The 25,429-nt window shown below is 46.5% G+C and overlaps 1 protein-coding gene across 1 annotated transcript in view; it reads right to left on the bottom strand.

Moving 5' to 3' along the window:
* Positions 1-2,696: 2,696 nt before the first annotated feature.
* The window catches only part of INSC (INSC spindle orientation adaptor protein), a 159,465-nt gene continuing 136,732 nt past the window's right edge, over positions 2,697-25,429 (bottom strand). Inside the window, exons 9-13 of the mRNA XM_042958024.1 lie at positions 23,664-23,842; positions 15,681-15,747; positions 11,341-11,496; positions 9,530-9,606; positions 2,697-3,337 (exon numbers count right to left, since the gene is read on the bottom strand). Coding sequence (XP_042813958.1) covers positions 3,209-3,337; positions 9,530-9,606; positions 11,341-11,496; positions 15,681-15,747; positions 23,664-23,842 — 608 coding nt within the window. The 3' untranslated portion in view covers positions 2,697-3,208. The remainder of the gene's footprint in view (positions 3,338-9,529; positions 9,607-11,340; positions 11,497-15,680; positions 15,748-23,663; positions 23,843-25,429) is intronic.

Genomic DNA, 25,429 nt, shown 5'->3' with positions numbered 1-25,429 from the left:
AGATTATCTTTGTTCCACTTTATTGTCTTTGCTCCTTCGTCAAAGATCAATTGACTATATTTGGAGGGGGTGTATTTCTAGGCTTTTATTCGGTTCGCATCATCTACTTGTCTATTCTTGTACCAATACCACACTGTCTTGATTGCAGTAGCTTTGCAGAAAGCTTTGAAGTCAGGTAGTGTCAGTCTTCCAATTTTGTTCTTCTTCAGTATCGTGTGTGTTTACCTTTCGTCACTTGTCGATACTTGTACTAATTGTGCGAAAGCCATGGTAGGCAAAATTGTACCTTAGTATGATCAAGGTAGCACCAGGCCATTCTTATACTCATCGTATTCATTACTGCCTCCACGTTCAACTACCAATCTCAACTACCAATTTCACTTAGAAATATCCCTGATGAGGTGGTAAAAAAATGGTGAACAGTTAAATACTGACCCTTTAGGAGGTGTCTTCTTTTCATGGTCTGAGTGCTGGCATGAGAATTTCACTTAAGGCACTTCCGCTGCGGGCTGAACTAGGATGGGTGTCAGTTTCAAGAAAAAAGCACTTGTGTGATTGTTTGAATTGCAAAGGGAACTCATTACTTCCCATGGAAGACTATTTTCACTTGAGAGAATAATTGACAGAAAAACTATGGTTACCGAGACTGAAGTATTTGGCAGACATCGTCACAAAAACAAACAAAGTGAGCTTGTTTCCTCAAGGGAAACAACTGACAGTATTTGTTGCCAATGATAAAATTTGAGCTTTCAAGCCGATGAAGACATCAGGAGTGATATTAATAAAATTCGTTAGGGGCGCCTGGGTGGCTCAGTCGGTTAAGCCACCGACTTCGGCTCAGGTCATGATCTCGCGGTCCGTGAGTTCAAGCCCCGCGTCGGGCTCTGTGCTGACAGCTCAGAGCCTGGAGCCTGTTTCAGATTCTGTGTCTCCCTCTCTCTGACCCTCCCCCATTCATGCTCTGTCTCTCTCTGTCTCAAAAATAAATAAACGTTAAAAAAAAAATTTTTTTTTTTTAAATAAAAAAAATAAAATTCGTTACCATATGATGAAAGGTGTCAACATTTGGATAATTTGCATAACTCAGTGAGATATATCAAAAATCTTGTTCCTGGGGCATCTGAGTGGCTCAGTTGGTTGAGCAACCGACTTTGGCTCAGGTCATGATCTCACGGTTTGTGAGTTCGAGCCCCACATCGGGCTGTGTGCTGACGATCAGAGCCTGGAGCCCGCTTCGGATTCTGTGTCTCTGTCTCTCTCTGCCCTTCCCCTGCTCAGAGACGCTCTGTCTCTCTGTCTCTCAAAAATAAGTGAACATTAAAAAAAAATGTTTGTAATCGTATTCCTTCTTTTTCCTGAAAGTTGAAGCTTGGTATCAGCACTCAGAAGACCTTGGTCTGACTCCAGGGCCTGCCATTTACTTGCTACTTCAGCTCCATGGTCAACTGTGAAAAATGAGTTTCCTCTGTTTTCTCATCTGTAAGATGGGCACAATACCTACCTCATAGAGTTGCATAATGACTGAATAAATCATATATGGCAATAAATATTAATGTATACTGATAAGGATATATAAAATGATATAAAAAGTGCTTGGCACATGGTAAATATTGTACAAGTGTTTTCTATTACTATGATTATCACCATTTTCTTCATCATCATTTCAGGTAGAAAGCCCCTGATATCACTGTTCTCTAAGAGCATACGATTTCGGACCAAAGGCTCTGGTAATAGATATTTCTGGGTTCAGATCCTGGTACCACTTACTAGTTAGTGATCTTGGACAGTAATTTAATAATATAGTGACGTCTTACATGATTCTTATCAGAAATAAGTGAGATAATACATGTGAAATGCTTAGCTCAGGACATGATACATTAGGTTAACTCGTTTAGAATAGTAATATGAGTTCAAGAAATGCTTCTTGAATTGTATAAAATCATATCACAATGCGATGATATTAAGCCTCTCAGAAGGATTTACAGATTCTTGTGACACTTTCAAGCAATGAGATGGATAAACCAGTTCTTAAAAACAAAAACAGGGGCGCCTGGGTGGCTCAGTCGGTTGAGCGGCCAACTTCGGCTCAGGTCATGATCTCACGGTCCGTGAGTTCGAGCCCCGCGTCGGGCTCTGTGCTGACAGCTCAGAGCTGTCGGATTCTGTGTCTCCCTCTCTCTGACCCTCCCCCATTCATGCTCTGTCTCTCTCTGTCTCAAAAATAAATAAATGTTAAAAAAATTAAAAAAAACAAAAACAAAAACAAAAAGCTCTGAATTATAACATCATCTAATTTCCGTGGTACGAATACTCCCACCATTACCAATTTCGAGCTACCAAAATGAGACCACTGAATGCAGAACTGGGGGCAAATTCTCACAATTGTCGCTTGCAAGCTGGTATGAGCAAGATGCAGCACACTGCTACTTTAAAGTATACTTTTGAAAAGGTATCATTTACTAACACCTCCTCTGAGGATCCTACTCACCAGGAAGTTACACAAGAGCAAAAAAGCCTAAGGAAACGGAGTTTCTGGGGACTTTGGAAATCTCTTTGACTTCTCACTAAACCCCTTAGAATTTGACCCATTCGTGCACTTGTGAAAACAATACAACTCTCCATGGAGTTTTAATAGTTGGAAAAGATTTTGTGACATGAAGCCGTAGGAATTAAGAACTTAAGTCTAAGACGTAATTTAATCTGAAAACACAAGACACATTTCGTATGATTTCATTTAGTATAGAATAAAGCTTTCCTTCTAGTATGTTCTGTCCAACTATGAAATTTATTTAAAATCTTTTAGAAAGGAGCAAGCCAACTTAAAAAGAAAAAAAAAGCCAAAAGACTGCTGGGCAGTTAACATACGCTGGTTCCAAAGTGGAGGAAAAGTGAGGCAAGGTTACATAGTGAAAATAGAGCAAGCGAGATGAAGGGAAATCGCCCATGACAATCTGCCACATTAGTCACTATGCATTTCAACATCTGCAACTGAAAAGTCACAGAAGTCAAAAATAAAAACAAAAAAGACTCCTAGGACCACAGACTGCCTGATGTTACTAGAGTATTTAGCCCTTGTCCATTTCATGTAAAAAATAAATTAAGTATAAATAAAGAGGTGAGGGAGCTGACGGGTACTCAGGTTGATCGCAGGAATGTACTCAGAGGGGGCATGAGAAGGGGGCCAGATGGCTTTCCTCTCCCACCCTTCCTACACAAAGCTCTCCTCCATGTTGCTGCAGAGTAAGAAAGAGTCCACAAGCCGGGGCTGGACCAGTTGCTGGAAGTCGGAGTCCTGGAGGCCTTCCGGGCAAACTCCAGCCAGTCTACGCAGAGCAGCCTAGAGAGAAACAGAAGAAATGACGCAGGTCAGACCAGGCTCTGCTCAGGTGCATGTATTTCCTTCAACGGTCCTGGGAAGTACAAGTAGCTCATTTATTAGTCAATTTGAGCTAATCGTCACCTTGGTCACCTGACACCTTAGTCATATAGTCCTTTTGGTTACCTGGTCACTACAGTAACCTTATCACTTGGTCATCCGGTGTCATTGGTACGTTGGTCATTATGGTGGATGTCATCTGAAAGCCTTCATGATCTTAATAATGGTCTTGCCACTTTGGTTTTTCAATCACCTTAGGAATCTGGTTATTCCAAAGATCTGCCATTCAAAAAACCTGCTCAACTGACTGACATATTGAAGCTCAAGATTTGTTCGTGCTAGAGACCATAACCACCAGAAGCAGCAGTGGAATAACAGCCTTGCTTCCAGGTCCCTAGAGTAGCCTGAGAACAGCAAGGGCTATTTATTTAGCCATAAATTCAGCAAAGTTCTGACAAAGCATCATGGGATGGGGAAGTGGGAGAAGAGAGAGGAAGGAAGGTCATAAAGCTGAAGGAGAAGGAGAGTCTGCCACCAAGATGGAGATGAGTAGGAGGAGTGGGGACAGAATGTACCTCATGGCCCAGGCCCCCATACGCTGGGCATTTCACTCCTCCCTGAGCAAACTATCCTGTTTTATGCCCGTGTGACCTTGCTCAGCTCAAAGTCCCTCTCCACCCTTCCACTCTTTTCTAGCCAGCAGGTGCATTGATCCTGTGAGGTACGGCCCACCATCACCTCTTCTGTGAAACCTTCCCAGAGTCCTTGAAACAGAGACAGCTCCTCCTTCCTCTGTGCACCCACAGCCCCTGGGCTGACCTCAACCTTCTCACCCGTGGCTGCAACTGGCTTGTAGGTGTTTGTCTCCCACACTAGACTCTGAGCTCCTCAAAGATAGAGACTCTTTTATTTTTCTCTGTATCTATAGCAGGTAGAACAAGGTTTGCCACAGGGCTCAATAAATATTTGTTAAAAAAAAAAATGAAGGGGCGCCTGGGTGGTTCAGTCGGTTAAGCATCCGACTTATGCTCAGGTCATGATCCCACAGTTCGTAAGTTCGAGCCCTGCATCGGGCTCTGTGCTGATAGCTCGAAGCCTGGATCCTGCTTCAGATCTGTGTCTCCCTCTCTCTCTGCCCCTAACACACTCACATTCTGTCTCTGTCTCTCTCAAAAGTAAATAAACATTAACAAAATTAAAAACAAGACAAAATAAGTGCTTTAAAAAACGAATTCTATCACTAGAGCAACCTGAAGCTCTAAGTGTAGCCTGTGCACCTAGCTAGACCTCTTTACTGGTCAGCTGAGGCAGTGTGTACTAAGTGTCCAATGCATATTAATACCTTCCCTCTTCTTATACCTGTACACCACAAGGCGAGAGTGTAAGTTGGGAAACAAAGAGAGGAGAATACCTGGAATGGCAGAAGAGAATGAATGAATGAATGAATGAATGAATGAATGAATGAATAAATAAATAAATGGAATAGCAAGGGAGTATCTACACATAGTATTTCATTCAATCCCTACAGGATACTACTACAAGGTAAGTATCATGATCTTCAGTTTGGAAGTAAGGAGACAAAGGCTCAGTGAGGGAAAGGGGCCTTCCCAAGACTGCACGGCAGTCCCACTCCAGGACCCTCATACCCATACACACAGGCAGGATGCTGCAAGCCCAGGACACTGGCTTATTACGTTGAGTCCAAGGCAGGCAGAGAGCTCGTTACCTATACCTATTGCTGAGAAACCACCAAGCTGGTGAAAAGAGAGGAAGGCTTAGGTTGGCTGTTGGACAAACAGGTGCTGCCAGGTCTAAGCTGGATCAAGAAAAAGGGACATGTGTCTCTATGCAAGTGAGAAGGGTCTGAAACCTAGTGACAAGAAGTAGACTACAGGAGTCTCTCACTAGTGCGTCCTGCCTCTCCTGGGGTGTGATTGCCCCTAACGACTAAAGAGGCTGAGGGGTGCTTGGGTGGTTCAGTCAGTTAAGCATCCAACTCTTGATTTCAGCTCACGTCATGATCTCACACTTTGTGGGTTTGAGCCCGGCATCGGTTCCAGGCTAACAGCACAAAGCCTGCTTAGGATTCTCTCTCTACCCCTCCCCCACCCCTGCACACACTCTGTCGCTCTCTCTCTCTCTCTCTCAAAATAAATAAATAAACTTAAAAAAAAACAAAGAGGCTGAACTCCATAGCACTTTCTGATTCCTCTTCGCTCCAATTAGGAGAAATCACTCCATTAGTATAAAAAAGGCACAAAGATGGAAACAGAAATCTTCAGGAGAGGAGGCTACAAGGCCATTGATGTATTTTACATCATCAGGGGTAAAAATAAAGCAAGAGACAGGAAGGGACAAAGAAAGATGAAATGGGGAGAAAATAGACTCATAAGGAGAGAGAATGAGGTACAAGAAGAAAATAGAGAAAGAGAGACAACAGAGAAATGGAACAAGAAGGAATAGTTAAAACAGAGAGACAGGGGCACCTAGGTGGCTCAGTTGGTTAAGCGTCCAACTTCAGCTCAGGTCATGATCTCATAGTTCGTGAGTTCGAGCCCCGCATCGGGCTCTGTGCTGATAGCTCAGAGCCTGGAGCCTGCTTCGGATTCTGTGTCTCCCTCTCTCTCTGCCCCTCCCCACTCATGCTCTGTCTCTCTGTCTTAAAAATAAATAAAACATTTTTAAAAATTTTTAAAAATAAATAAATAAATAAAATAAAACAGAGAGACAGAGATGAACTGGTAAAGAAAAGAGATCAAGCATGAGAGGGAGATGGAGAGAGACAAAAATGGTGACAAAGAAAAAGAGAGAGAGCCCAGGGGGTGGGGGGATAATAGGATGGAGGTAGGAGCAGGCGAGGAGTCGGAAAGGGAGGCAGAGGAGGGAGTTGGTGGAGAGGACTAAGGGGATAAAAGAAGGCAGGAAAAGGAAAGAAGGAGAGATAGAAAAGAAACCTGAGAAAGGAGGCAATATCTAGAGGAGAGAAAAGCAAAAAATAAAATGAGAGAGAAGAGGGAAAATGGGAGAAGAGAGAGAGGGGGAGAAGAAAAGAAGGGATGAACTAGAAATAGACCTGAGAAAACACAAAAGCAAATAAACACCCTCATCTTCCCAGGGTTCCCAGGAAGACTGCAGGACAAGAACCCAAACCAACCCTGAGCACCCCCTCCTCAGTGTCCCGGGGCTCAAAGGACCCTTCAGCCTTCTGAAGCCTTTCTTTGCATCTCTGCTTCCCTCAGAGGGTTAACAGCCAGTCATCCCAGGATCTCATTCCCAGACAGTCTGAAAACACCCAAGCATTAAACAAGCCCAGCAGCCCACTGACAGCCGTCTCATTAAGGAAAAATCAATTCTGTTTGCAAAAGGCAATCTGCACTGCCACTTTCCCAGATGTGGGACACGATAATTGAAATGTCCTCCTTCCACCTGAAGAGAGACTTTGAAGCTGAGAAGAAGGCCTTGGGGAGGGCAGGAGAGGTAGCCTCCAACTCCATCTGCCAGGCCAGGCTTCTGGCGGCCCCCATCTCAGCAGCCAGGGGACCACACTCCAATGTGGAGCCCCTTCTGGGAGCCAAACCAAGAATACCCTCCAATTCTGGGGCCCAAGGGTGGGGAGACAAGACTACCAGTCCCTCAGGCAGGCAAAAAACAGTGAACAAACCCAATGTCCTATGGAAATACTAAGACCTGGAAAAGGGCCCCATCCCTAGGAAGGTTCCAGACTATAGGGAGAGAAATACAAATACCTGCCATGAGCCAAGGTGGCAAGACCAGGGCCATTAGACATGGGGGAGAAACATGACTGAAAACAAGATGGTCTGGCCAAGAAGTCAAGACCTTCAGCATTAGACAGGCCTGTATTTGAATTCCAAGAGCCTCCCCTTATAACACCAGGTACACTGGATAACATAACCTTCTTCCTACTGAAGAAAAAAAAATCTAAGCCAGCAGGTCCAGGTGCATCCTGTCTCTGAGCCATAGATGCCTCCCAGGACACTCCATAGAGGAGAGGGATTTTGGTCCGAGATTGAGGAGGCTGGTGGCAAAGCCATAGAAAGGGCATCTGCTTAGGACGAGGGCCAAGGCACAGCGTCATAGTGGCTCACAGCACTCTGGTCTAGACAAGCTGGACAGGGCCTGTAGGCCCCCAGGGGTATGCTGGAGCCAGACAGTAGGCCATAGATAATGGAGAACCATGGAAGGGCTGATCGTGTTAGTGTCTTGATTGTAATATTAGGATTAGCCCAGCAACCACAAGGAGGGTGGATTAGGGAGGGAGGGGCTCTCTTCAGCATCCAACGACCCATCCTCGGCGAGAAATGTAATCCTTTTTCTACTGGAAAGTCCTTCAAGTGATTGATGATGGCAGCCAAGCCCTTCTGTGTATTTCACTTCAAACTAATAATAAAAATGGAAAAGGAATTGTGACAAGCCCACATATATGAATGGAGCTTTCTGGTTTCCCACCATTGCCTCAGGGCCTTGTAGTGCTGGGCACCTGTGGGCTTCCCGAGTTGTGGAGATAATGGTAGTTGGGGCCAATGATTGGGTTTGCCCGGCATTAACTCTCTCCACTTGACGCACTAAGCCAGACAGAATTCAGAAGGCCTGTGAACTTGGAGGAAAAAATTACATCATTACGCTTATTAACTTCCAACTGAAACTCAGCCTCTCCTTCAGTTGTGAATGCAGCAACCAACCACAAAGTCTCAGCAATTCCTATGACTTGTGGACCAATAAAAATCACAGATCCTTTCATATCCCCGTACACTTGTTGGAGGTACCTTCAAATATCATTTATGCTCCTTGCTAGTCAAGGTTACAATACTCTTTAGACCCATTGCTATCTCTTATTTGATGTGTTAATTAAAAGTATGTATATTAATATACCGTATATATAAATACTCTAATAGTTTCCTTCTTAATTCTCTATATTTTGGGTTATGCATTTGAAACATAATTCTTAGAAGGGAAACAGAAGCTTTACCAGATTGCCCAAGGCACAAAAAAGTCAAGGGTGTTCTGCATGTATCAGAATCAAAGTCCCATGAGAGCAGAGATGTTTGTCTTCTTTTTTCCCCCCACAGCCATATCTCCGTGGCTTAGAAGTGTGCATGGCACATAGAACCACTTGGTAAATATTTATTGACTAAGATTTATAACCACTTAGTGACCCGCCCAATGTCACACAGCTCATTAATGGCAAAACCAAGATGGATGTGTCTGGCTGTAATGCCCTGTTGTCTCTATGACAATATGATGCTCCCAGAAATGAGAAGAGCTCAGTCTAAAAAATGATGGGGTGAGGAGGGGGTTTTACTGTGAAACAGCTTGAAGGGTCTTCAGATCCATCGCTTCCCCCTTGCATTCTCTGAGGACCAACCAAGAATCTGGCACTCCCTTCTGAAAGTCAAATGGCCTGTTTATACAATGGCTTCCCTGTTCCCTTTGGCTTCCAGCTGGAAGCTGCTCTGCTTTGGGATTCAGTGGAGCCCCAGCAGGGAGGAATATAGAGACTAAGCATGCATTCCCATCTGGTATGGTTTATTCTTTCATGGTGGACCCAAACAGCAAGGAGAAGTTGGGTGGGGACCTCCCAAGATGTCCTTGTTGGGTTCAGGTTGAAGATCCTGGTGAATCACACTTTCTGTTCTGTCCTACCACCTCCAGTCCTACTCCACAAAAGACAGGGGAGCTAGAAAGCTGGAAGAGTGCCAGCAAAGGGGCTCTGTCCAAGAGGAAGGAAGGCTTTCCTCACAATGCCCCTTTGGGAACAGGCAGGAAACATCCATCCCCTAGTTCCCATTCCAGTTCATACCATGGCATTACCAACACCCCCTAGCCTTCTGCCCACCAGCCACTCTGGTATTGATCTGTTGTTAAGACTCCCCAAAAACTCAAAGGTTTATGATTACTAAAAGTATGAGTGGGGGGATTCCCCACCTCCCCATCTTTCACATATATGACCTCATATAATTTTCTTACCAGTTTTATGAATGAAGCGAAACACCTTTATCACCATTTTAAAGAGGAAAGTTGGGCGCAGAGAAGTCTCATGGCTTACTTAAGCCACCAAGGCATCACCAGTTCTCCTGGCCCTTGGTCTGCAATCCCAAAGCCCAGGGAGGGAGTGGAGGAATACTGAGAACTCACCAGGCAAGCCACAAGCACAGCATCGCTGCTGTTCCTCTCAGAGGGCGATCTGCAGAGCTCGATGAGCCGGGACATACCTGTGAGACGCATGAGAATGTCATGCCCAGGATGGGGACAGGCCTGGCCAGACCTGACCCAGAGGTGCCCCCCTCCCTCACACAGCCCTCTGCACGGGGCGCTATAGAGGCAGGTAGCTCCAGGACCCCACCAGCTCACCAACTGGCTGGGGAAAGGGGGCTGAACCCACCTGGAGGAGCTTGTAGTGGAAACTTTCTGTCCCCTTGAATGTGAATAGTCCCTGGTCAGGGACAGCCGCAGACCCTGAGCTTAGTCAAAGTGCAACAGAACCTAACTTTCTGTGTAAGTACTTCTGATTTTCCAGAACTATATTTAATGTTTCCATTGTTATCAGTGGGACTTCCCAATACCATTTTTTTCCCGATTGCCTATTTCAGTCGGAAAATACAATGCGGCTTAAATTACAGAAAACTACAGATTGGGGAGGTTAATGGTCCCTAGTCCTTTACAGAGGAAAGGTAAAGAATCGACTTTGTTTTTCAATGTAAATTGTTTTTGATGTAAATTGACAAACTCTGAAAAACAGAAATAAAACGAAAAGCTAACTCAGAAGATATTAATAAAAAGCGTACAGATACATTCTGCAGGTTTATCTTCCACAAATGCTATTTCTGAGCTTTTATTACATGTGTGATGCTGCACTAAATGCCCAATAAATGCACGATCCCCTAATAGTCTCCCAATAGTCTCATGAACTAGGTACTAATATAATTCACTCTGAGGCCCAGAGAGAAGTAAAGTCTCTTTTCCAGGGTCCCACAGTTAGTAGTCGGGGGGCTGGTGTCAGAACTCAGGTAACCTGATTATTCCCTCACTCTTTCACTTCTGAGGCAGCTGTATCTGAGATTGGTCCAGAGATGATGAGTCCTCCGTGGGACGTGACTCAAACCTGGGCTGGATAAGTCTTTCTGGAGCCAGAACCCAGGGCCACCTCTTGCCATTCGCCAGGTATATCTACATGATAGGTGACAATGCCATGGCTAATCTCATGCCTCTGCCTGGAGCACCCTTTCTCAACCATCACATTGGAATAATGCCTCAACCTACAGCTGAAGACTCACCTTGCTAAAACATTCTTCGACCCACCCAGATAAATGTGAGCTACCTCCGCTGTGGGCCAAACATGCCACGGACATCCTTTGAACACTGCTTTATGGCATTCAAGTGCATATTTTTCTTTCCATATCTGCCACCCCACCAGGTCGTAAGCCCCTGTGGTCAGGTCAATGCGATATACCTAGTGCTCGGAACAGAGTCTGGCACAGAGTGGGCACTCTGAGAATATGAGTTGGGTAAATGTGACTAACTGAATGAACACATGGCTTAAAAGTAAATAAACCAAGTAATGAGTGAGTTAATGAATGAACCAAAGGATGAATTAATGAGTGAACAGACTAATCGAAGGGTAAGTCAACAAATGGGGAAGTGAATAACTGAATAAGCGAATGAATGAGAAAAGGAATGAGAGTAAAAGAATAGGGTCCTTGGCAGGAAGTCTGCATGTGAATTGCTTTTTTATCCACTGTTAGCCTCTCTAGGCCCCTCTCCTCTCTAGCTTCAGCCCCACTTACAAGCTAGATGAGGGGCTGCACCCTGGGCCCCCATCACAGCGTTTTCTGGCACCCAGAGAGCGAGGCTCCCCTCAGCCCCGCCTTTGCTCTGAGTCATCTGTCGTCACCATGAAATCTGGAGTGCTCCCATCCCCAAGCCCGCCTCCCCACCACAGCACTTACAGCTCAGCCGCACGGCCTCCCGTGCCACAGCTGGGTCTCGGCTGAGACGGGCCAGGGTCACGGCAGCCTTCTGCTGGACTCGCTCACAAGCCGCCACCTCGGCAGGGGTTCCAGACCTTGGCTTCTCGGACAGCATGCCCATGATAAGCTGGACCCCTGGGCAGGAGAAAATGAACAGTTGGTACCTGCCCCAGCAAGGAGCCTCCCCACCCCCCCCCACCCCCCCACCCCCGCCCCGTCCCGGGGCCAGCTGCATGGATGGCTGCAAAAGCTTGAGACTTAGGGGGTCTCAACCACAGAAAGGAAGCTGGACAAGGCCACCTCTTTTACTCCTTCTGCCCTGGAGATATCTCTGATTCCATGTACTAAGTCACTATACTTAGAAGGGACATCAGGAGGACATCCCTTTTGATTTTTCAAATGCTATTTCTGAGCTTTTATTACATGTGTGATGCTGCACTAAATGCCCAATAAATGCACGATCCCCTAATAGTCTCCCAATAGTCTCATGAACTAGGTACTAATATAATTCACTCTGAGGCCCAGAGAGAAGTGAAGTCTCTTTTCCAGGGTCCCACAGTTAGTAGTCGGGAGGCTGGTATCAGAACTCAGGTAACCTGATTATTCCCTCACTCTTTCACTTCTGAGGCAGCTGTATCTGAGATTGGTCCAGAGATGATGAGTCCTCCGTAGGACGTGACCCAAACCTGGGCTGGATAAGCAATAGATCCAGCCCCGAAGGAGGGTAGGTAGTTAGACTGAGAGCTTTAGCCCTGAACTTGGGTCGCTGAGAAGCCTTACCACCCTCTCCTGAAACCAGATCTATCTGCTGATCGTCCCCCAAACTCAAATCCACATTCACTCCCATCTCCATGCCTTTGTCACCTAATTCTTCTGCATGGCAGGTCCTTTTCCCTCACATGCTCCGTCTAAAGAATTCCCATCCTGCAGGTTGTAGTAAAAGTCCATCTTCTACGGGACATCCTTCCTAACTGCCCCAGGTCACACCCCCTTCCCTGCACCCAGAGGCACGTGCCAGCTTAGAACTCAAACCAGACGTGGCCCACAGATGTATTTTTTCTTTCTTTTGTTGCTCCATACAGTGTCTAATTTTTTTTTAATTTCGCTCTTATGAAAACTGGAAGGTTTCCATAAAAATCCAGATTGTCAGTTTCTAAAAAAAAATCCCCTCCTGACCTGACATTGGGTCCACATTTCTTCATGACAACAATTTGCTGAAACGTATTATAAGCTTGCTACTTTAAATAGGATTGGTCCAATCCCTGCTGAGCCTACATCATCCATTTATGTTACTTGTCTGGGTCCACAGGCATCTAAGTTTGTGACCTCTGCCTTAGACCGTGGAGCCAGAGGGTTTTTGGAGATCTGGCACTACCTGTCCTTCCCCTCCATTTCACAGAAGAGCACCTGAGGTCTGGAGAGAGAAAGTAATTTCCCAAGTTCACACAGAAGCTGGTTGCAGTCCAGGACCTCAGCCACATGCCCCTCTGAATCTTACTTGAACCAGATGTAATTTCCAACTCTCTTGGATCTCAATGCACAGGGGCCATAAGTTACTTAGGTATGGCCCTGAGACTATTCAGTCCTGAGGAGGGGCCATTTCTCTTCCTGGTGAGATTTGTAAGTGACCCATTTCTCCTTCCTATAGGCTCAAGGGACCCAGAAGGCCTACCTTTTGCCTCTATTACCTCTGCCAACACACACTCTAACCTTAGGGCAAGGTACTTCTCTTCCAAACCCTCTCCCAGACCACTGAATGGAACATAGTCTTCAGGCTCCCTATGCCCACAATGTTCCTAAGACAAGGTCATGATTGTGAATGTCCTGAGGTATGTATGTTATGGCCTATGGGCACATGAACAGGAGATACCAAAGTGACAACTTTGGGAAGAACCACAAGCTTAGGAAATTTTACTAACTCCTGGTTAAGGTTCCCATAAAGAAGCCATTTTCCCACCCTGCACTTTGCACCTGGAACCTGACAAAGAATCAAACAAAGAGTGTCTCACACTAGCAGGTAAGCTCCAGGGGGTAAAGATTAGTGCCCGTTTCCTGCATGGAAATATCTAAAGTATCTAAGAATAGTGCTTTGCTCAAATCTTTGTTGAATAAATATCAAATGAATGAATATGAAGGTATTCTTGAATATGAAGGTGTTCATTTCATATTCATAAAATCCAAGTTTCCTTTAAATGTATACTTTGTAAGTCTTATCTAAAAAAAGATAGGATGCTATCAAACTGGGGCTGCCTAGGAAAATCCGGACTGTGTTTCCTAAGTTCTGGCCAGGCTCAATGCCAGAACAGTTGCCTAAGAGTTGGGGGTTACAACTTCAGAGACCAGCCCCCAACACCATGCCCCCTCCCCAACATTCTCTCCAGCTCAGCCCCAGCCTCTGAGGGAGAAGCCAAAAGAGGGATACTAATGTCAGTGGATTGACGGGTAAGAGCTTGGGCTGCCCTGGCCTGCCTCCCAGCATAAGGATGACAGCAGCCACAGTGCCTGACTTGCCAGGATGGCCTCCTTCGTGCAGCCCCCATTACCAACACTCACGCAGAGTTCATGGCAGGACAGAGACAAAATCACCAGGCTTCAGGCCAACGCACGCGAGAGTCTCATGCATCCTGGTAAGAGGACTGCCTTTCAAAGCCCAGTCCTCACAACAGTGCTTGCCTGGTCCAGCCCACAGGATCTCACTCAGCTCCAGGGGGCCCTGGCTGCGTCACCAACACTGCCGATCCCTCCAGTTATGCCCCACTTTGTACTGTCTCTCCCTCAAGTGCTCTTCAGCTGAGCCCCCTGAGACTGATCTGCACCAAAAGAGCAGATGCACTCAGCACAGTCCCCATTCTGTGCCAGATACTCTTCTGACAAACTTTATATTAATCCTCACGTTATCCTATGAGGTAGGTACACTCCCATTCTGCAGATGGAAATGCAGAGGTCATATAGCTAGCAAATTACGGGGCCAGGATTCAAACCCGGTGTGTTTCCAGTTTTCACGGTCTCAGCCACTATGCCATCCCTCTGCCGCATTATTTTATTGTCGATTTCACACTTTTTCATGTTATCACTTTTGCCGAGTGGGGCTCTCCTCCCAGGACAAAGCCAAGGATTTATCTCTGTGTTCATTTGCTCGAACAATGTAGGAGGTCTCTGCTGTCTCAATGAGCCAGTCAGTAGCCCTTTGTAAACCATAAAACCCTCTATAGAGGCCACATATTCCAATCCCAACCCCACAGGACGCCTCTGGACACCCACTACTGCTGACCACTTGACCTTGAGGAGGCTCTGAGTGCAGCAGGAACAGGCCGGGAATGATACCCCTCAACCTCTCAGCCTCAGCTGGCTCGGTGAAGTTTTTCATTATTAGCTCAAGCACATAAAATTAACACAAAATGATGTCTTTCAATTAGTCATAGGGGGATGGGGGATGGGAAACGTGTGTGTTTGTTAAAACAGCGGGGCAACCTGGGAGAAGGGGGTTTAACAAGAGCAGAAACAGCTGGCCCCGGGCTCTCAGCTCACTCGTCCTCATTAGCGTCTCTGGTTTCCAACCGGTTGCTAATTGCTCCCTTATTTCCCAGTCACAGGAAGCCCTCGCCACTCTTTGCTCCCAGCTGCAAGGCAGCAGACCCATCCTCCAGCAGAGCCTGTGCAGGTCTGCTTCCTGGCCAAGGAAACCTGGCCCACCTCACCTGGACTTTGTGGCCCCCTCGGCACAAGGTGGGAGCAGGGGAGCGGCGGGTGGGGTAGTGATGCTCTCCGGTGAGGGGTCCGGGGATCAGGCTTGCACTGACCTACTCCCCCACCCACACCCTCCTCAGGCACATCAGCTCTCTAAGTGAGGCCAAATCCAATGTGATAGGAATGACTTAAAGTCCAAACTTGAACTTAAGGAGGCTCTCTGCATCGTCTGGCAGGAATCGATTTTTACTTTTTGGATCATAACGAAATAGTTGTCTTCCCTTCACCACCTAGTTAAATTAGCAACCGCTAACCCCTCACCTTGGGTTTACTTTATCCCCTTCCCTGCTGCTGTATTGCCTGCATGCCACTATCATCATCTGCCGTTCTCTATCTTCTCGTTCATTGCCTGTCTCCCACTAGAATTAAAGCCCATCAAAAGCAAAGAAACATTACATGTTGGCCCAGCTGTACACACACACACACACACACACACACACACACGCACTCATGTAATTGTGGAGACACACGGGCACACATGTACACACACGCAAGCCTTCACACAAACACAGACACGTGGTCCTTTACAGCCACATAATCCGTGCCACGTGCACACTGCCAGAGAGACATACCGTTCTCCTGAATGATGTCAGAGGCACACTGCTCTAGGACAGACATGTTTGCCAAGATGGTCACGATCTGGAAAAGAGAGTTGAGAATCTGAGGAAATGGGCACACCTGCGCCAAGTGGTGCTGTCTACAGACAGCTGAGCCGGGAGCTACAAAGCTTTCCTTTACCCGTGAGTCTTTACCATCCATGTGGCCCATACTCCCGTGGTATTTTCGTCCATCCTCATGGGGTCCTGCCTCCCAGATGTATTTCCCCAGTGCTTGGTTCCCACTCATCAGCATGTGGCCCTGGGATGCCCCCACCAAGGGCCCTAGGAACCCCCTGGAGATAACCATGTCACCTGAGTAAGGATGGGGACCCCCATCACCTTTCCTCAGGGTACCTCTAGCCCCAGATCCTGAAATGCAGACAGAACTGCCAGACTCATGGCTAGTCCCTCCCCTGAATTGGGTTTCGCTCATCCTGGCTTCTTGCCCTGACAGTGAACCCCACCTACTTTCAATCTGAAATCAGTGGACATAAAGGTGAAATTAGAGAACCTGAGTAAGATCAAAGGACAGCATTACACCCCAAGTGTCAGGTATTGTATGGAATCTGGTAAGAAAGTTCTTGCTCAGCTGACTTTACAAGTCTGTCCCCTGTAAGCTTCCTCTGTCGGTCATTCTTGAAGGGTTCTGACTGTAGTAAAGAGATGCTGTCACCAGGTGGAGAGAGTGAGCCTTGGTTACACCCGCATGGGCTGGGCAGCCAATAACCCACCCCACCCTGATTCCTGGGCATAGTCAAGTGTTGTAGAGAGAAGTAAGTCACTGCATAAAACTGGATTAAGGGATGGACCAACAAGGGACCACTTACAGACCTCAAACTGTAAGGTGCCAAAACACCATTGGAAAATGTGTTTTAACCATTAGTTCAGATACCGCCCAAGACATGGCTCCTGATGTAAATGGCAAAATGAAATGCACCCACTTCCACAGAAGCAGAGAGTACTCTCGAGTGGTAATTAAAACAAATAATAAAATGGAAAACACTTCTCACTGGTGCAGTCCTCTCTCCCTCTCAAAAGGGTTCTTCAAAGCTTGTGGCATATTGTAACTGGAGGCTGTGTCCCCATCTCTAAGGCAGCACCTGACAGTCTGCTGAGGACAGTTCAGGCAGCTTAAATTCTGGAACTGGATAATGCATAATAATGTGATGTTTACCAACAGAAAGTATTATCTAGATTTTCATTGGTGCAATATTGGCATATTATTCTGCATAATCAATGCATATAACAAATCTCTCCTTTTAAACAGAAAAGAAAAAGTCTACCGTATTAATAGAATATCTATCTATCCCCATTCCCACTAAACACATGTTGAAAAGGGACGCGTGTTCTTAGGGTGCTGAGGCAGATCCCTGTGTGTCAGGCCCTGGTGGCTCAGACCTGCTCAGGGGCTTGGCTGGGGAGGCACTCCCGGGATGGGCTGCCAGGGAAGGGACAGGAGACTACCCCAGAAGCTTTATCTCAAGGGCAACTCTGCCCCAGCAGCTGCTTTATGAAGGGAGTGAAGGAGGGCTAGTCCTTAGATGCTCTTTTTCCTCCCCTTTTAAGATTGTGGGGGGGGGGGGCTAAGAGGAAGGAGTTAGAAGGAAAATGTGGGTTGAAGATGCAGTTAAAAAATGGCAGGTTCCCCAAGAAGCATAGTCTTACAAGGAAGGAGACATGAGGCCAAGTCCGTGTCAGATTGCAATTCACCTGGCTTCGCAGTTGCAGGGGACACAACCTCTGTTCCCACCACAAAGAGTCACTACATGCCAACCGTTCACCAGCCAGGGAGATGAATAAACATGCTTCCTGGACATAAAGATCCAAAAGGGAAGGGAGGAAGCAAGGAAGGAAGGGCAAAATAAGAAAGGAAAAGGAAACCTTTGTCTGCAGCATCACATTCATTACATGGCAATTATTAACTGTGTCACAGGCATGGGTAGGTCTTTGTGTCAGACTAATTTAGATCCCGTTAATGAAAATTACTTCCTCTTTGCAGAGCCCGTACCCCATGTGGCTTTCTGAGGTTCAGATGAAGTATTCAATTAAGCACAATTTGAATAAATGCCAATTATTCCCTGCTTTGAGTTCCCCTTCTGAATCATCCTTGTATGCGCCATGATGTAGAGAGGAAGGGGGATCGACATTTCTCCTTGAAGTCAAGTCCAGGGATGGGATTTTAGGGACAACTGGTTTACAAGGATACATGATAACAATGCTGTCGGGTGGGGGAAAAGAATGCAAGAGGCAGGCAGTTTTCCCCTGGCCCAGGCTAATTCAATCCTGTCTGATGATTTTCGATTAACTCCTATTCCTCCTGAGCGAAAGGACACTATTCTTCTGCAGTTATTTGGTGAATACAGAGGATATAGGCCTCAAGCCCTAGGTGAGAGGCAGTGCCACATAGTGGGTAAGCATATGTTTGTTCCAAATACTGGCTCTGTCATTTATTTTCCATACGATCTTGGCCTATTAGTTAACCTTTCTTGATTGATGGAGGTATATTAGTTTTCTATTGCTGTTATAACAAATTACCAGATTTAGTCGCTTAAAATGACACAATTTTACTGTGTAGTTCTGGAGGTCAGAAGCCCGAAATGGGTCTCATGGAGCTAAAACAAAGGTGCCTACAGGGCCGCATTCCTCCTGGAGGCTCTCGGGCAGAATCTACATCCTTGCCTTTTCCAGCTTCTAGATGCTACTCCCATTACTTGGCTCTCAGTACATCACTCTGACCTCTGCCTCCTCAGCCATAGCTCATTTTCTGGCTCTGATCCTCCTGCCTCATTCTATAAGAACCCTTGTGGTTACATTAAGTTACCCACATCAATAATCCAATAAGTTACCCACACCAATAAACCAATAATATTCCTATATCAAGATCCTTAACTCAATCATACCTGCAAAATCTCTTAGGCCATGTAAGGTAGAATATTCACAGGTTTGGGGGATTAGGATGTGGACAGCTTTGCAGGGGGGTCATTATTTGGCTTAAACAGGAGATAAATATATGAGATAATTTATAAGAATGTTAATTTTTTTAATGTTTATTTACTTTTGAGAGAGAGACAGAGCATGAGCGGGAGAGGGGCAGAGAGAGAGGGAGACACAGAATCCGAAGCAGGATCCAGGCTCTGAGCTGTCAGTACAGAGCCTAATGTGGGGCTCGAACCCATGAACCATGAGATCATGACCTGAGCCGAAGTCAGATGTTCACCCGACTGAGCCACCCAGGTACCCCTAGATAAGTCATAAGAACGTTAGGAGCATTAAATGACTTAATGTTTTGTCAAACACCCAGAACATTTGTTAAAAAAAATGAGTATAACTTCCCTCTGGGAAACAGAGCCTGAAAATATCCAGACCTTGAAAGATTATGTCAAGGAGTAGCAACCAATGCAATACCCACTATTGCCAAATGTGCTGTTAATAGGAGATCATTCCTGAAGGGAGGCAGATCTCAGAGCAGAAGGAGTCCCTCCCAGCAGGAAGCCAAATAAAACCCCTGTGCTCACTACCTTTGTGGTATTTTGAAATCATTTTTCCTTTGGCCTCGCAGAGACTGACCACCTTGGGAAAATTGAGATGAATAGCAAATTGGCCAGAATAGCAGGGGACCTCCCATGTCATGGATTCAAGAAGAAATGCCCCATGTGGTAAGAACGAAGTTGGCAAAGCCTTTTTATATCAACACACACACAGAGAAAAAGGTTTACTCTGTTCTGGCCCTCAGCAGGTGCTCCTGGAACCCTTGTTTGAAACTGATCCCAAGGCATGGGCCCAGCTTGTCTCACATCCTCAGCAATGTCTGCCTGTGATCACACTCTGACTCTATCTCCGTCCCTTTTATCTTCTATATCGTAAACTAACATTTTCTCTACTATACACTATGGGGGCCATACGTTATAAAAATCAAGTGAGGATTATCCCGGATAGAAGCAGGTGCACTCATGTGATAGAACTTTCAACACAGAAAATCTAAGATGCATTTAATGGAAACTTATGATTGCTTTTATGCTGTGCAGTAATTAGGACAAAAAGGCCAACATTTCATATGACTGTAATTAGCATTACTCTTTAATTGCTGGATGGAATATTCAGATTTCTACCATCACCGTGTTAACTCTCTAAAAGCTAGAGCAGCAACGTCAACGGCAGCCAAGACCAGCGAGCAAAATCCCTTTCAGCCTCTAGGGGGAGCCCAGCGCTTCTCCCTGTCCTGCCATTTTCACTCCCTACCCTGTTGTCTACCAAAGAGCAGAAAGAGTCAAGACAGGGACATAAGTTGAAGAATGAAGGGTTCTGAGAGAGGAAGGATGTGGTCTTTTTGCCCAGGGAGGCACACAGTCCAAGGGAAGGTGCAGCCCTCTGCCTCTCTTCTCTCTACTGAGCCTCTTGCCTCATCTGATAGGCGTGGTCAGGGGCCTGGGCGAATGAGAGCTGAGCAAGCATGGAGACCAGGAGGGTGCCTGCCTAGTCCTAGAACAAGCACAGCGCTCCCAATCCCGGGCACTGGGATCTTCCCGGCCTGGCCTGCCCCCCTCACTCCAAAAGAGGCAAGACAGGAGGGCTGGGATTTGGACTCAGGAGAGAGAGCCACCAAGGCCATAAAACTGCCTTAGATGTAGGTCTCAAGCTGTCGGTGAACTAGGCCAGAGGACTGTCCCTGGGGATTGCATCGAGGTGGGGTGTATGCCTGACAGGATCAGAGAACATGTAAATGCCCGACCAGATGCTCTGTGCTTAGTGTTCCCTAGGCACTGCAGGAGGGGCCTCTGGGACAGGTCAGGACTGGGTGCTGTGAACCTGATTTCCTCCCAGCCTCTCCAGACAGCTATATATTCATATGTATCCAGACACAAATAAACGTATCCTTTAAGTGGCTTACAGTCTTTATCAACACTCCCCCCGCCCCCACGCACACACACGCACACAACTTGCATATACCCACACACAGACTGGAACAACACATGCATTGACTCGCATCACACTACACTCACTCCCACCACATTACCTACATTTTCGACCCTACTCTCCTTCCCTGAAGCTGGCATTCCCTGTCTCAGATCCATCCCAGTTCCTGGTTCTGTCACATACCCCAGGCCCATTCATCACTGAGTATCTACTTTGGTTCTAACTACTTTATGAGCATTATGCCATCTAATCATCATAATGACATGAAGAGGGAGGAAACAGATTATCCCCATTACACAAATGAGGAAACTTGTGGCTCAGAGAGGTTAAGTGATTTGTCTAAGGTCACACAGCTGGGAAAAGGCAGAGCCAGGATTTGAACTCAGGTCCGAATGAACCCAAAGCCTGTGCTGTTTCTAATATGTCCTATGTGTCACATAGATATATAAAAGGCTTTTATAAACCATGGAGGGCTTTTGCAATGTGAGTCAAAATGGTAATCCCTAGTAACTGGCATTTCTGGTAATGGACTCCTGATAATGATATTCACAGGGTGTTTTCAGAAATACTACAAAATCTGAACATTCTAAAACACCAAGCAGGCAACATGTTTTCAGGGGATGTGTTTACCAGAACCCTCCACCTCTATGAAAGCAATTAATTGTTGAAGGCCATAAAAAGTCATGCTCAGTGAAAGCTTCTGTGGTGGCCTAGACAAGATAACTGGGTCCCTGTCACCCTAAGTGTCACTACCCTAAGGGCAGGGCAGAGATGAGGCAGCCCCTTTCTCACTACCCCAGGTCGTGGCGGTAGCTGGATTCCTTGGGCAGCATGCCCCCTAAAAATTACTTCCTGAGAATGAAAACTTAGGCCACACAGATGCCTGGTGAGGCAGGGGGTTCTGGATGCCACATCCAGCTCCCCTAGATTAGCAGAGGGGGGTGAAAGAACACAGATCCAAGGTTGCCCTCCCTGCTGTCCACACCCCAATGGTGGGTGCAAGACAGGTATGGCCATCAAGGCTCTTGTTAGACAAATTAAGGGTATTCAGCTTGCTGGGGTGACAGAGGGGTTCTCACTGAGATGTTCATGCGGAGGTGGACAAAATATAGATCCAAGACCCAGAGGCTCTGCAGAGCACTGGCGTCATTGGCAGATGCATTACCGGAAGCCTCACAGGCATTTAATTTCCTAAGTGTTTCAGGGGGCGGTGAGCACTTCAGAGCCTAATTCATCTTCGTTGTCTTCATTACAGAGAACTCTCTGATCGCTTTAATCCTCCCCCTGCCACAGGAAAGAGCCATTTGTTTCTTTAATGGCTGCGCTTTCACTAGCTAAGTGGTTGCTCTGAGTCACGACAGAAGGTGGGCAGAAGGTGAAGCTGTCCTGAGGATGGAGAGCGGGGGCGGGGGGCAGGGGGGAGACTGGATGTGTCTAGCCCAGACTGGGCTGGGGGGAGGTGAGGGAGAGGTAGGATCAGGGAGAGGGAGTATGGCAGTGAAACTCTGGACTCCAGATTCAGAAAGAACTGCCATCTGCATGGAGCTTGTTCATGCTCTCTCCCCACCCTGAGCCCCCTCCTTCCAAGGGATCAACGAGGTTCCAGAAGGGGGGGGCCAGTCACTGCTCATGATAAAAAAAAGGGTCTCTGCACATAGAGCTACAGGATGTCTGAGCTGGAAGAGACCATGCCCATTTTACAGATAAGGAAACTCCAGTCTGGAGGCTCCCCACTCAGGGACTGTGTGCCACACATTCAAAGGCCAGTAATAACAACATTGATGCTGGCTTCCATTTATTTAAGTTTCTAAGTGCTGTGAACTCTACCACGAGTTTGCATTCATTAGTTTAATTTAATTCAAATCAAATAAATTAAGCAAATGACTGATAACTAATTAAATAACCAATCATTTAAAATTAATTAAATTAACAATTAAAATTAAATTAGTTTAATTTAATTCTTATTTCAACTTAGTGAAGTATATAGCATTCAACCCCATTCACAGATGAGATAAGTGAGGCTCAGAGTGAACTGCCCAAAGGATTATTACAGGATTATAATATAGCAGAGAGGCTTCTATTCTTTTCCCTCAGAGGAATAAATGATATAAAATAACTAGAAAGGAATAAATATCATTAGAAAAGTCAACGTTGCATTGTGAGGCGTAGCCTGCAGGGAAAGGAGGCAATTCTAGAGAGGCATCAGGGCAGGCTTTCCAGAAGTTTCTGGGATAGAAGTTGGAACAGGAAGCAGTGGCAGCTTTGGCTAGGAGAAACAGAGATTGGAGCTAAGAGACAGGGAAGATCTCGGTTGGAGGCTGGAGGATCCTCTAACTTAGAGCTCAGCACCTAGTGGAATTTACAGAGGCTTAACACCCACCTGATCCACCCACCCCTTTGTAGGGAAGGGGATCCACCCATCCCTTAGTAGGGAAGAGGGAGGCTGAGTATGATAGAGGTGGGACAGGATAGAGTTCTATAATCTCAGAGCTCAAGGCTCTGAAAAGTCCCCTTAATTCAATGTTTTCAAACACATGTAGCAATGAAACCCTTTTTCTCCAAAGAAAACTCTACGTGGAGCTCAACTCTACAAAAACATTGAGACTGATAGAGGGGTTGAGGCTCTGAATCAAGGCTCTGCTCCCAGCCCTGTTTCTATGGAGGCAGAGAAGGGAAGAAACTCTCTGCAGGGTACAGTGACAGGCAGGCAGCAACAAGTCTGGGACACAGAATTTTAGAGGCGGTCCGGGGACCTTCCCATGGGTCTCTGCCTTCTGGGATGCACCGCTGTGGATGGAGACAGAGGAAGGCCCTGTAGCGGTCAGGATGGAAAAGCGAGGTACACGGTAGACTCATGAAGATGCTCCAAAGGCAACGAGGTATGTGGAGGACATTTTCCTTTACCTAGAACGTGACTAACAGGACTGACTGTGTGCTGCCAGGCCTCATTGTCTCCCTCTTCCCCAGAATCTTCGCCCTGGCCTCCTAACCTCTGTCTTCATGGCTACAGGCCCCGTGCCTGATCCCCCCTGAGCTTCTCACCTGATCCCGGGTGTAAGGCGTATCCACTCTCTGCTTGTCGCTGCAAGCTTCCAGGAGGACACGGATGGCATTCAGCTGCAGAAGCATCTCGCAGGCCATCGTGTCAAAGAAGGTGATGTTGGCAAGGGCCGCAGAAGCCAGCAGGAAGACTTCCCCAGACGAGGCCTCTTGGCACAGTTCTGCACGGTAAAGAGGGAGAAAGCAGCCTCACTGCCAAGCGCTTTCATATCAGTCATCTCATTTGGTTCCCGCAATTGCTCTGGGAGAACATCTGGGCAGGTGTTATGCACCCATTTTACAGACGGGGAAAGTAATTCTGAAAAGGGAAATTTATCTCTCTATGTAAGTGGCAGAGCTGGGATTTGAATCCTGGTGTATGACCCGCATTTACTCCGTTACCCAGCAAGTATTTACCAAGTGAACACTACATGTCGGGCACTGTCTTGGGATGGCATGGTGAACAACACAGAGCAGGTCTTTGCCCCTGTTAAGTTTACATCCTAGTAGTGGGAGAGAGAAAATGAGCTTTTAAAAGAAAATAATAAAATTATTGCAAATTCTAATGTGAGGGAGAAAATAAATAAGTGCTAAGACAGAGAATAACCAGAGGCCCAGGGGGGTGCATAAGGAGAGTCTCCCTAAGAATGTGAGAACTGAGACTGTAAGGGGAAAATGGAGCAATCAGGAGAATACCTATGGAAGAACATGTTCTAGGCCAAAGACACAGCAGCATGTACAAAGGCCCTGAGGCAGAAAAGAGCTCCTAGTCCGTCTGTGTCTCCAGCAATGTACATTAGACTGCTCCTGAATTTGTCTTAAGAAGATGAAGTTAAGACATAAGGACTTTACCCTTCCAGCTGCCATCAACAGAGCTTCAGGGTTTCCTCTGATCCCAGAATAAGGGTCACATGGCTGCGGAAAAGTCTTACACCAAGCCCCTGAATGTCAGGCTCTGTCTTTCTGGTCCTAGTGGCCATAACCCAGACCTAACCAGAGTCCCCCACTTACCATCTGTAATGGTACCGATGAGTCTGATGGGTCTTTAAAGAGGAGAGAATCTCCCCCAGACCCCATTACCCTCCACAATTTCACACATTCCCCCACGGGCTCCACTTGGCTCAGAATGGACTCCTGCCTCAGGAGGAGGTGTGAAAGGGCACAGTGGCACTAGTCACGCATCCTAGTGGATCTAACTTCTGACCCTCAGCTCCAACTTGACCATCGGTCAAGGTGCTTCCTGGGTCTAGGTCCTCTCCTACTGATAACACCCTTATGAAAACACAGGAAGATAAACCACACATCAGGAAAGTACCCCCAGCGGAGAATGTTCAGGAAGAGTTGAGCTATGTTCAATCCTGATCCCTAATTCTGGCTTCCAAACAAAGAATCTGTACATCCAGGTTCTAATATTGAAGCTGGCACCCCTTGGCCCTTTGAGTGAATGCAGTCCTGGCCCCTACCTAAAAAGGGACAGAAAACAATATTAGTTGTGCCCTGCCCTGTGACATGACATTCTGAGCACCCTTACGGTAGAAAATTGCTGCCTCTGTTTGCAGATGTAGAAGCCGAGGCTCAAGGAAACTACTGTGACAGCAAGACTCCCATTTATTGAATTTACTCTGTGCAAGGCACTGCTGTATATTTCTGACTTCATGAAATCATTCCATTCTCACAACCACCCAATTTTCCATCGCCATTTTAGAGCTGAAGAATCGAGGGTTCCAATACTAAGCGATGTTCCCAAAATTGTGGAATTGAGATTATTG

This window comes from Panthera tigris, chromosome D1, assembly GCF_018350195.1.
Source record: "Panthera tigris isolate Pti1 chromosome D1, P.tigris_Pti1_mat1.1, whole genome shotgun sequence".
In the NCBI taxonomy this organism is placed as follows: domain Eukaryota; kingdom Metazoa; phylum Chordata; class Mammalia; order Carnivora; family Felidae; genus Panthera; species Panthera tigris.
This window is presented reverse-complemented; position numbering and strand designations above follow the sequence as displayed.